This window comes from Littorina saxatilis, linkage group LG2, assembly GCF_037325665.1.
Source record: "Littorina saxatilis isolate snail1 linkage group LG2, US_GU_Lsax_2.0, whole genome shotgun sequence".
Lineage (NCBI taxonomy): Eukaryota > Metazoa > Mollusca > Gastropoda > Littorinimorpha > Littorinidae > Littorina > Littorina saxatilis.
The window spans coordinates 97,377,837-97,390,944 of record NC_090246.1 but is presented as its reverse complement, the minus strand read 5'-3'; the positions used below and the strand labels follow the sequence as shown (position 1 = coordinate 97,390,944).

Here is a 13,108-nt window from a genome sequence, read left to right as displayed (position 1 = left end):
AAAGTCATCAATTAAATTTTAAGCCTCCAAGCTGAAATGCAATGCCAAAGTCCGGCCTTCGTCGAAGATTGCTTTGCCAAACTTTCAATCAATTTGATTGAAAAATGAGGGTGTGACAGTGCCGCCTCAACTTTTACAAAAGGCCGGATATGACGTCATCAAAGGTATTTATCGAAAAAATGAAAAAAAACGTCCTGGGATATCATTCCCAGGAACTCTCATGTCAAATTTCATAAAGATCGGTCCAGTAGTTTAGTCTGAATCGCTCTTCACACACACGCAGACAGACACACACACACACACACACACATACACACACACACACACACACACACACACACACACACACACATACACACACACACACACACACACACACATATATATATATATCTCGACCCTCGTCTCGATTCCCCCCTCTATGTTAAAACATTTAGTCAAAACTTGACTAAATGTAATAAAAAACAAGTCGCGTAAGGCGAAATAACAACATTTAGTCAAGCTGTCGAACTCACAGAATGAAACTGAACGCACTGCATTTTTTCACCAAGACCGCATACTCGTAGTTTCGTCAGTCCACCGCTCGTGGCAAAGGCAGTGAAATCGACAAACCAGAACTGTGTTTGTTTTTAATCCAAACATATCATATCTATATGTTTTTGGAATCAGGGACCGACAAGGAATACGATTAAATTGTTTCTAAATCGATTTCAGACAATTAATTTTAATCATAATTTTCATATTTTTAATTTTCAGAGCTTGTTTGTAATCCAAATATAACATATGTATATGTTTTTGGAATCAGAAAATAACGAAGAATAAGATGAAATTGTTTTTGGATCGTTTAATAAAAAAAATAATTTTAATTACAAGTTTCCGATTTTTAATGACCAAACTCATTCATTAGTTTTTAAGCCACCAAGCTGAAATGCAATACCGAAGTCCGGCCTTTGTCGAAGATTGCTTTGCCAAAATTTCAATCAATTTGATTGAAAAATGAGGGTGTGACAGTGCCGCCTCAACTTTTACAAAAAGTCGGATATGACGTCATCAAAGGTATTTATCGAAAAAAAGAAAATAACGTCCGGGGATATCATTCCCAGGAACTCTCATGTCAAATTTCATAAAGATCGGTCCAGTAGTTTAGTCTGAATCGCTCTACACACACACACACACACACACACACACACACACACACACACACACACACACACACACACACACACCACGACCCTCGTCTCGATTCCCCCTCTATGTTAAAACATTTAGTCAAAACTTGACTAAATGTAAAAAGAAGAAAACGGTAAAAACAATTCTGCTAGGCGTGGACACACAGCTTGTGATAAGTGCAGATCAGTGCTAGTAAAATATCAAAAGAGGATGTGAGATGGAGGGAAAGGAAGAAAGCGACGCACCAGATAACATTCTAACATAACAAAAATTGTGAATCAGATTCTACGCCACCGTCTCCCTATACCTCGCATGTGCCGTAAGCCTGCGATTGATTTAGCATGAGTCTTGTAACAGCAAATCTCCAAACTACCATTACCAGGCATGGTACTGAAGGAATGGCAGTTTCAGCTGAAATAAAGCCGGGGGTCCAGGGGGCCGCTTAGGCCCCCTTGCGGGGTCAAGGGGCGGCGCCCCTTGTGAGGGTCAGGGGGCAACGCCCCCTGAAGCTGACGACTTTTTACTAATTCAAATGTGTTTAGTGCCCTCTCCTTGAAGCTGAGAGGGATATAAGTGAAAGATAACAAGGCTTGAGTAAGAAAAAATAATAATCTCAAGTCAATCAGCAGATTTGATTTTTTTTTTTTTTTTTTTTTCGGATTTTTTTTTTTTTTTTTTTTTTTTTTGGATTTTCGTTTTCGGCGGATTTCTGCCGATCGGCGGAAGAGTACCATGCCTGCATTACAGTCTAGTCCCAAGCACAAGATTTATCGAGTATCGATGGTAGGGAAACGTAAAACGCCTCGTCAGTATCAATATTGACAAGCACTTGCTGGGACAAAATAAGTCAATTGGTATTTTGACAGGGGCGAGCGCGGTGCCTCCTACGCGTAAACAGTGAAGCTAGTAATGAAGATATGCCTTCAGCCTCTGTACAGACATGTAGAGAAGACATGGAAGAATAAGAAGGAGGGGGAATAGTAGGGGAAAAGTCAGTGATGATGATGATGATGATGATGATGATGATGATATTAAACACATACTTTTTTGCAAATTATCATATGACAGTTATCGAAACGCCAATTCCTTCTCATTGTAAATCGCGAAGTATTTGTTTTCATTGCAACCTCGCAGAAAAAAACCAAGAGAGCTCAACTGTATACCCTCCCTTCCCCCCCCCCCCCCCCCCCACACACTCACTCTCTCTCTCTCTCTCTCTCTCTCTCTCTCTCTCTCTCTCTCTCTCTCTCTCTTCTCCCCCCCCCTCTCTCTCTCTCCCCATCTCTCCCTCTCTATTTCACAGCAGACACAACACAGACATCACACTGTAAGCTTGACAGTGGTCCAAATACAACAAAGCCCAGACCAAAAGGATCAGCAAAATATGACTGCCATCGGACGCAGCGTCAGATCGATCCTCTTCTGCATGTCTGCACTGATCCATGGTGCTCTCCACCATTGTCTGCACGGGAGGGAAGGTTGCACCGTTGCTTGGTTGTTAATATTTCTTGCCACAAGAACCCAGGGGGTCATCCGAGTGCGATTCAGCGTAGATCATAATGTCTCTGTTTCGTTCTCGACCAATTCTTCAAAAACTATTCGCATTTAAGGCGCATCACAGTTAACTAAATAAGCTAAGAGATGGAAGGTCCCTTAAAACTCAGATTCTTTTACAGTCCGGGTGGGAGGGAAGGAACCTTTTGGAAACTTTCCTCAATGGAAGACACTACTAACGACGCTTAAAATTGTCGATAATGAGAAGAAAGTTGTTTTGTTTTTACCCCCGCCACCCAATTGTTTTTCTCTTTGATTTTGGTTTGTGATTCCGTTGGTCACCAGCGGCAAAGTCGTTCAAGACATCAAACCAAGGGAAGTAACCATTGTCGCTTCCCTGTCTGAGAAGACAGCCATCAATTTTCTCCCTTCCTCCGCACAAAGCAAAAACCTCTGCCAGTGCTTCGTTTACAAACTGTGGCGCGCATACAAAATCGATCACTTTCTGCATAGGCGCTGATAGTCAAGGGAGACGACTACTTTCGCAAGATGCCAGCCGCAATGATGGCGGTAAAACAGCAGTTACGTCCCCATGGCCTATGATATCCAAAGAAGCACTACTTTCTAACTTGGTCACATTAGCGCCGTACAGAAAACCAAACTAACGTACACACAGCTCACTGAAGTCTTCAATCGATTGCAAGTATAAACACAATAAAACCTGACCAATAACACAACCTGACAAAACAAAATAGCAACAACAAAATAAATGAAGAAATTCTTCCCTTTGCGCGACTGAACTGAACGGGGAAAAGCGCGCGAACACACACACACACACACACACAAACACATACACACACACACACACACACACACACACACACACACACACACATGTTGAAAGAGAGAGAGACAGACAGAAAACCAGGGACAAGGAGAACGAGTGAAGATGACAATGACAAAAACAGGCACACACATTACCAAAAAGAATCAACTTGAAAAACGAACCCGATCAGAAACAGAACAGTAAAAATTTAATCAAGGGGAGGCAGAGAGATAGGGTGAAAACAAAAAGAACAAAAAAACACCTGAATCAATAACTAGATTCATGCCCTACCCTGCAGCATTTTCCGCGTGTTTTGCCGCCATCAGACGAAGTGGCACTGACGGAGGTGTCTGCACCCACACTCATTCCTTGCATTGGCCCTGTTCCAATACCACCCTCATCTTCCATTGTGGCATTATCCCTTCTAGCGGCATTATCCCTTCCGCCTTCCGCTGTTGCATTAGGTCGTCCATTTTCCGCGGATTCGATATTTCTTGCTCTTTCTGCGACTTCATTGTCCCTCTCTCTTCTCACATTTGTATTATCCCTTCCATTTTCCCCCGAATCCATATCTTCTTCGTTTTCCTTCGAAGGTACGGTTGCACTTCCACTTTTGGAAGAAGATATATTATTATCCCTTCCATTTTGACTTGTTTCAAAATCATCTCCAATTCTAATTGTTGTTTTATACTTTTCGACATTCATGCTGGTATTAGTCTTTCTACTCCAAATGTTTTCATAATCTTGTTCACTTGTACCTGCTGCCGTGTCCAGCTTGGTGTAAGATTTTCCAGACACCTGGATACTTTCAGCGTCTTTTGCAATGCTTTCCATCTTCGCTGCTTTTTGTAAGACAAAGCAGACAACCAAACCTTTCGTTACAAAGGTACAAAACAAAATAACTACAGGGTACAAAGGCTTTTCGTTTCAAAAGCAGATACAAAAACGTTTGTTACGAAACAAAAAACACAAAAGTAAAAACACAAAACCTTTCGTTACGAAAGTAGAAACACAAAACTGTCTTCACAAATGGCAGAAAAACAAAACGTTCACACTTTTTCTGCTCTTCCCTTGCAACTCGGATTGAGAACAGGCTTTATACCCACTGTAGGCAACTAAATATACAATTCCTCTAAATCATGGATTTGAAAACATCTACTGACAGATTGAGGTCGGAAATTGCGCTGGTTGCTGTTCTCCCGCGGTATCTGAGGACACACAGACCCTTCCCGCCTCTCTCTTGTAAGTAAACAGCTTAAAACAGAAAGAACAACAACACAATTGAGGTCTAACGAATGACGTCTCACAACGTGCGCGGTTGTCCTTGGCGGTCAAGAAAGCCGCCGCGATCATTGCGCAGACGACACTAAGTCTTCTAAACCGCCAATATTGTTTGTGCGCATCACGTGCTCCACATAAATCGGCCGGAAACGAAGCAATTGGGAAACCTGGATATGAGCTAGGACATGAAAGAAGACAATAAATTAAAATGTAGGTTACTTCGTACACATGTTCCAATTGCCTTCAGTTTCTTCTCTTCTTCTTCTTCTTCTTCTTCTTCTTCTTCTTCTTCTTCTTCTTCTTCTTCTTCTTCTTCTTCTTCTTCTTCTTCTTCTTCTTCTTCTTCTTCTTCTTCTTCTTCTTCTTCTTCTTCTTCTTTGTTCATGGGCTTAGACTCCCACGTTCACTCATGTTTTTAGCATGAGTGTATTTTTTACATATATGACCGTTTTTACCCCGCCATTCAGGCAGCATACGCCGATTTCGGGGGAGGCATGCTGGGTATTTTCGTGTTTCTATAACCCACCGAACTCTGACATGGATTACAGGATCTTTTCCGTGCGCGCTTGGTCTTGTGCTTGCGTGTACACACGAAGGGGGTTAAGTCACTAGCAGGTCTGCACATAAGTTGACCTGGGAGATCGGAAAAATCTCCACTCTTAACCAACCAGGCGCGCGGATTCGAACTCACAACCTCCCGAATAGGAGGCCGATGTCTTACTACCACGCCACTGCGCCCGTCGCCTTCAGTTTAATTGTCGATGCTAAAACTACATGTGTCAATGTATCCTCTTCTTACAAATACATTCACCTCGCCTGTAAGTACGTCTGTTTGCAGGTATGCAACCGGTACACACAATTAAATGACATCGCATTTAAAAACCAATGGGGAAAAGCAAAGAAGCTGCCGAAGCCTGACAAAAAAACCAACGAATCATGGACGAGGGCAATGAGCGCATGAATACACGTAAAAAGTACGTTTTTGACACTTGGATTATATCATGCTGATGCCAAGAACATTCTATACAATAGTGTCGTGGTACTCCTTCGGTAACATTGAAATGAAGAAGGTGGGTGGTTCTACCAAACGACCATCAGCCAAACTCTGACATGCAAACTTTTCTTGTACGCTGTACATTCTTTCCCGCCCCATCCCCTCCCTTGTACCCTGCTGACAATATCAGTTTTCTCAGTCTCTACCGAGAAGTTAAGGATCGCGGGTGTATCGTCTATAGTTAAGTGACACTATTGAATCATTGAAAACGAAGAAAGTGGGAAATCCACTAATCGACCATAAACCAAACCTCAAAGGCCGTCCTTAATTAAGCTTCGCGGAGACTTCGCGGAGGTTCTTAATATCGAAAAACTCAGTGCCAAAGTTTCGTGCAGGGAGCTTAGTGAAGTAGACTTCGCGAAGTCGACTGTGTCCAATTAATATCAGGCTTATCATCTATTACTATTAGTTATAACTCCATTCTACGGTCTAGGAGTTAGACAGTATCCCATCCTCACTCTATTTTAACCTTTATTGCTGCATACAAGTTCTTTCTGAAGTCTCTCGCGTAAGTACAGAACCATCATCACAAAAAGGAGCTCACAGAGCTGAGAGATACGGCACACGATTTTCAGATGTGGATAATGTGGGACCTCGCTAAAAGCTTTTGCACTGATGATGGACACAATAACGCGGTGGTGGTAACGGCTGTTAAAACATTAAAAAGGGTTCAGCGTAAATTATGTATTTTCAGGCATCGCATTGCCAGTTTGGTTTCCACGCACGCTCGCGCACAGACCGACGCGCACAGTCACACACACACACACACACTAACACACACACACACACACACACACACACAGGCACGCGAGTACGCACGTACGCACACACATGGTCGAACTCACGCTTCAACCGGATTTTAACACGCCGATATTCACTTTTCCCAAAGGCAGTTTCAGCTTCCTTTTTGCACACGTATTGCTTTATTCTGACTGACATTGCGAGAGACAGTGCAGCAAAATAGCATTTGTAAAACGCAACAGAAGTGCGACCTTGCTAAAAGCTTTGGGGGATATGCACCACTGGTCTGATCATGATTACAGCAGTAATTGGCTAGTACAATGGAACTTCATCCCTTTGGGTTTACCCCGCAGTTAACCGAGATATTTGCACTTCCCTGTGCAATGTTTTTACTTCAAATTGCACACAAAAAAGGAAAAAGACATTGTTATGTATAAAAGAAGAGGAATCAATGTGTGTGTATGTGTGTGTATGTGTGTGTGTGTGTGTGTGTGTGTGTGTGTATGTATGTGTGTGTGTGTGTGCGTACGTGTGTGTGTGTGCGTGCGTGCGTGAGTGCGAGTGTATTTGCACGCACACGCGTGTGTTTGTAATGTCTATATAATGTTCCAGCTCACAAAATCAAATTCACATGAGAAATGACTTCATCCTGGGATTTCCAAAGCAAAGGCCACACGTCTGAGCGAATCAAGATCTAACTGATTGATAAGTCCCTCATGCTGCTTCAATGAGGAACTCCGCTTCCCCCTTTCCCTTTCTCTCCCACAACCCCCAACGCCCCCCCCCCCCCCCCCCCCCCCACCCCATCAGTCTTGTTTTTTCTTTCTTTCTTTTCTTTTTTTCTCCTTTTTTTAAAGGCACAGTAAGCCTCCCGTAAACCATCACAGATACGGTCAGGCTTTTACACACAGTACAAACACCCTTTCATTCACTCAACGATTGAGAACATCCTAGGTGCCCTCCGTAAAGAGCGAACAATTTTCAAAAAATTTATTTTTGCGTGGTTTATCTTACCCCTGAGCCATCGTGAACCCGTGTGATCCAGTTTCTCTTTTTCACAATAAAGTCGTCAGTTAGTCATTTGAATGCGACTCGATGTGAAACAAACGGCTGTGGTTCACAAGAACTCTAGCGATGGCTTTTGACTGTTGAGAGGAACGGCGATATGCATAAACCGTCGTCTGCTACGACCCTTGCGTGACCCTGCTTCCGGGCTTTTCTTTTTTCAAACTTTCACAATTTCGAATTGTACTGATCTTGTCTTGATGAAAAAAGAATTCTTTTATGATTAAAGAATGTTTGTGTAACAAGCTGTCAATTTATTATTTAGATTTTAAAAGTTAGGTCTAGCGCAAAAACGCACCACGGTCCAAAAACATTTTGATAATCATCGATTCACGGCTATCGCCAGTTTACATCGATAGAATGTTTGACCTGAGTTCAGGATGGGTCCAAAAAGTGTTCGAGACAATCTGCAAAATTAATTCTTTAAAAATTGCTCGCTCTTTACGTAGGGCACCTAGGATGTTCCCGTTTGGTGAGCGTTCAAATGGAAGGGTGTTTGTACTGTGTGTAAAAGCCTGACAGTATCTGTGATGGTTTACGGGAGGCTTACTGTCCGGGCGTGATTTCCGGTATTGAATATTCATAACAGCCGTCCAGCACCAAAACGAGGCGCCATTGTTGTAGAGGACCAAGTCCACGAAAATAAATTCTTTGAAAATTTCTCACGCTCGACAGAAAGCAGCCAGGATGTTCCCGTTCGGTGAGCGTTCAAATGGAAGTATGCTTGTACTGTATGTAGACGCTCGGGGAGCTCTGTGATGGTTTACGGGAGGCTTACTGTGCCTGTAATGCTTGTACTGTATGTAGACGCTCGGGGAGCTCTGTGATGGTTTACGGGAGGCTTACTGTGCCTGTAATGCTTGTACTGTATGTAGACGCTCGGGGAGCTCTGTGATGGTTTACGGGAGGCTTACTGTGCCTTTAACACACAGAAACACCCACACCCTATTTCCAGCATCAGATCACACTTTCAACACCCGTGTAGGAAGTATTTGCGAGAGGTAAATAAGAAAAACAGTCCTTACAATACTAGTAGAGAGGAGGTGGACTAATAGAACTCGTTAGTTGTTGAACGCGACTTGCAGCTGACACCAAGGAATCAAATGTTCAAAAGTCACCTTCATTTTTTGTTTGTTAAGTATTATACATAAGATTTGCTGGTTAAAGAAATCTTCGCTTAAAAAGAAACTTAACAGGTAAAAATTACATGTCAGCAAAAAAAGTCGACAAACAAGCAGCGTACTCTAACGAGCGGATAGACACACAAAGACACACACAAAGCTACCTGCAGTTAGACCGTCAGACACAGGCACTTGCAAACAGACACAGATTGACAGGCTGACAGGCAGATGGATAGGTACACAGACACACAGACACACAAACAGACACACAAACAGACAGACAGACAGACAGACAGACACACACTCACACACACACACACACACACACACACACACACACACATTAAAAAGAAGCCCCATCACACAACCTAGCAATTCTTCAGCAATCCACAGCCTACTAAAATGCAACAAACAGGAAAATCCCACACTAACCGTGCTCATAATGGTTGTGGCGTGTCTAAGTTCGTTGGCACCAGAATCTCAGCCGTGCACATTCACAGGCGAAGAGGGCGGCAGGTAGAGTTGCCAACTTTTACAGATCGAACGTGAAAGTTTCATCCAATTTTCTGGCGTTATACGCGTTGTAAGCTAGCTAGCAAAGCGATTCTGCAGAAGTGGACAGAGGTCGGCTATTCACAGGGATCTCAACTTTACTGATTCAGCGGCAGTAGCAGCATAGATGAAAACAGAAAGAGCATCAGCGTCTTTATTTCGAGTACATGCAGACCCCGTGTGTGTGATGCATAATATCCACAAGTTCAAATCCACTTGTTTCAGCAACGTAAAATGATGTGGATGAAAATGTCGATGCTGGTACGTATGGGGTTGTTTCTGGTGCACGCAGGCCTGGTCGTGTGTTTGATTCAGTACAACAACAAACTTACACATCAGAAGCTGTTACACAAATACACTAGAGCAGTTCTTTTTTGGCTCACGTAAGTGTAGCCTATGCGATGCTAACTTTTGTCTGTCTGTGCGTGCGTGCGTGCGTATGTATGTATGTATGTATACATGTATGTATGTCTGTGGTAGAAACTTTAACATTTGAAGACGTCATATTACATTGACGTCACATTATGACGTACGAGGGTTAGACGTCACGCGATGGAATTACTGAAAGTCTCGGTGATTGTTATTTTGAGCGGGCCGAGACTATTTGGCAGTCGTGTCTGGACAGTAGGCTACATGCAGACAGACAGATCTAGATCTAGTGTCTCGCTTTCTTGCACAGTTTCACCTGTGCTCTTTCTCTCTGTGTGTGTGTGTGTGTGTGTGTGTGTGTGTGTGTGTGTGTGTGTGTGTGTGCGTGTGCGTGTGCGTGTGTCTGTGTTTGTGTGTGTGTGTGTGTACTGTGTGTGTGTATGTGTGACGGAGTGATTGAGTTTGTGTTAATGTTTGTCGATTTCTTACGTGAGCCTTGAAGGCTTCGCCTCTTGTTTCTTTTTTTTTCCAAAATGATAAGGACAATCCATGTCTCTAAGTGGGCAATAAAATATAACAGAATGAGATATGATGATCTGTTAAAATTCTCAGCGCACAAACTTCAACGTATGGACAATCCACTGGAGTATCTCATTCTACTGATAACAAGATCGCTTATCTCAAAGCAAGCATAACAAGAAGAGCAAACGCTCGATCGAGTCACTTTCGCAGTTCTGAATATTATATGAGGCATCAGATGGACAGGAAGAAATTGCTATTCACAACACAATGAGTCACGTTCACATAAAATTTGAGCCCGGTCACTTTTATAGTTTCCGAGAAAAGCCCAACGTTAAGTTGTGTGTTGCCGAACAGAAAAGGCTAGTTATCTCCCTTGTTTTTCTGATAACGTTCGTAAAAGGCTACAGATGTAAATACTTTGATGTAAAGAATAATCCTACAAAGTTTCAATCACATCCGATGAACTTTGTCAAAGATATAAAATGTCTAATTTTTCCTTTGACGCTGACCTGTGACCTTGAAAAAGGTCAAAGGTCAACGAAACCATCGTTAAAGTGTAGAGGTCATTGGAGGTCACGACTAAACAAAATATGAGCCCGATCGCTTTGATAGTTTCCGAGAAAAGTCCAACGTTAAGGTGGTGTCTACGGACGGCCGGCCGGACGGCCGGCCGGCCGGACAGACTAACACTGACCGATTACATAGAGTCACTTTTTCTCAAGTGACTCAAAAACCACGTAGAATGACAGCAGGTATTAAGACTAAATTTGTACTAGAAACGTTGTGCCAGTGCTACTGTCGTTGAAACTGTTGAGGGAACTAAACCTGCTCTCATAGTTTTTGAAGCTGGTCTAACCGACGACAGCAATACTTCAACGTGCAATAACAGATAACAGAATTGGTCTAGTTCATCTGACTTCAATGTCAGCACAAAAACGCCAATTTATATCCACCTGAATTTTCACTAAAAATAGTACTATTTCTTACTTTCAAAGTAAATATAAATCCACGTAGAATGTCACAAACCATGAGAAACCACACTGCCAATAAAAACGCTGTGCGGTACTATGGTAGCAAGTTTTGATAGCATGCATAGCTCTATAGTCATATGACCAGCGGGGAATCATAGAGATTGTGACACTGCGCAATTGTTAGCAGGTGCACTCCGGTGCTTTAGTCACCAACGACTTTCCTATAGCACTCGAAAATAATCACCAACCATGGAATCAAGACATTTTCACACAGCATGCATCGTACACATAGACTGTCGGAGCAGCTCCGTAGATGATGTTCGCGGAAAATCACACTGCTATCCAGTAAGCGTGGCAGTCACGTTTCGATCGCTGAAGGGCGTAAACACGCAAACACATATCGGTGACAAAGACGCACTGGGACGCTCTGGGCTCGTGCTATCCAAATAATAGGTTGCACAAACACTTAACCTTTGTTCGCTGAAGCACGGCACACTAATCAACAGAATGATGCTGAATAAGTGAAACGCATGATAAATATTATCAACACGCGAATGAACCGACCAAGCAGGACTCGATTATGGTCCAGACTAGTTTCAAACATTTAAGTCAATGCACAAACAGTGACACCATGGGCAGAGGATCAAGGACAACGACGCACTTACCACATAACGTAAAGGCGACAGTTATCAAAGCACGTGAAAACCGTCTGAATTACAGAATAGCGGAATGCAGTCAAAGCCGCGGAGTTTAACCGCCACTATCACCAAGATTTACTCAGAAAGATACTGCCCACCCTGAAGAATCCACCACAGAATCTTGTCAACCAACAACTGTTGTGGAAAAAAATAAAAACCGTCGATGCTTTCTGAAAATCCACTCAAATATAAAAAGCGCCGCATCACACAAATGCAATGCCCTGTGCTGGTAACGGTTTTCTGCTGCTGTAGACTATTGTGTCCATTCAGTTCCAATCATCGCAACAGGTACATCGCAGCAAAAAGTCACACCTCTCTCAGCATTAAGAAGTCGATTCGCCACTAATCGTACAGACAGATTAATCACTGTTGACAAAACAGGTGGACAACCAACCTGTTAGCACTGCGCAGAGATTTCACCTCAACGTTAGTAATCGTCAGTAATACAAGCCATTTTGGACGCAGAAACTAGGTCAGTGCATTGGTCGCAAGGGTGAAAAGGGTGACAGGGACACACAAGCGTGCAAGCTGCCGGATCCGAGTGAAAAACACTGGCTGACTGCACAGAGAGCATCAGGTGGGTAAGAGAGAGAGAGAGAGGCAGACACGCCAGGGAGAAAGGCACACGCGCACACACAGAGTGACAGTGAGAGAGAGACAGGCAGGAAGCAAGTTGGTCAATCCCCGGCGATGGTCTTTGTCAAATTACAGATCCATCTGTCTCTGTGTCTCTCTCCATCTCTGTCTGTCTGTCTGTCTCTCCATTTTTCTCTCTCTCTGTCTGTCTCTCTCTCCCCCTCTCTCTCTCTCCCTCTCTCTCTCTTTCTCCCTCTCTCTTCCTCTCTCTTCTAGCATGCAGTCAGCTAACTTCTCGTCAGATATTTTTCGTTGCGAGTGTAAACAAGGAAGACTTGTTGCGGCCTACTTTGTGCGACTGTGCACGTGTAACACATAATAATAATTATAAACTAATGTAAAAACACAGTCAGATAATTATACCGACACACACAGGCCGAGACAGACTGACACACACAACACAAGCAAATCAATGATACCTGGATCAGACTCTGAGACGTAAACTGACGTAGGGGAAGGTTGCCTAATATGGACCCGCGGCTAATGTGGATCACCTCGTGTTCTGACAAACTAACAGTGGTAGAGCGTTCAAAACAATTTCATTCGCTGCATTTACCCTCTCTGGACCAGTCGCAGACACTCAAACCACAAAACCGTTAGGCTTTTTC

The 13,108-nt window shown here is 43.2% G+C and overlaps 1 protein-coding gene across 4 annotated transcripts in view; it reads right to left on the bottom strand.

Annotated features, from left to right (window-relative positions):
- Positions 1-13,108, bottom strand: part of LOC138960268 (dipeptidyl peptidase 4-like) — a 163,063-nt gene that overhangs the window by 117,482 nt on the left and 32,473 nt on the right. For 2 of the 4 annotated variants that reach the window (XR_011453933.1, XM_070332086.1), the window contains exon 1: positions 3,782-5,885. The exons of 1 other annotated variant lie outside the window; for it this stretch is intronic. Coding sequence is in view for 2 of the 3 variants with exons in the window: in XM_070332086.1 (XP_070188187.1) it covers positions 3,782-4,324 (543 nt within the window). In the remaining variant the exon portion in view is untranslated. Of the gene's footprint in view, positions 1-3,781; positions 5,886-9,184; positions 9,917-13,108 lie in introns of those variants that run through there. One more of the 4 variants, XM_070332090.1, reaches the window with a different exon arrangement.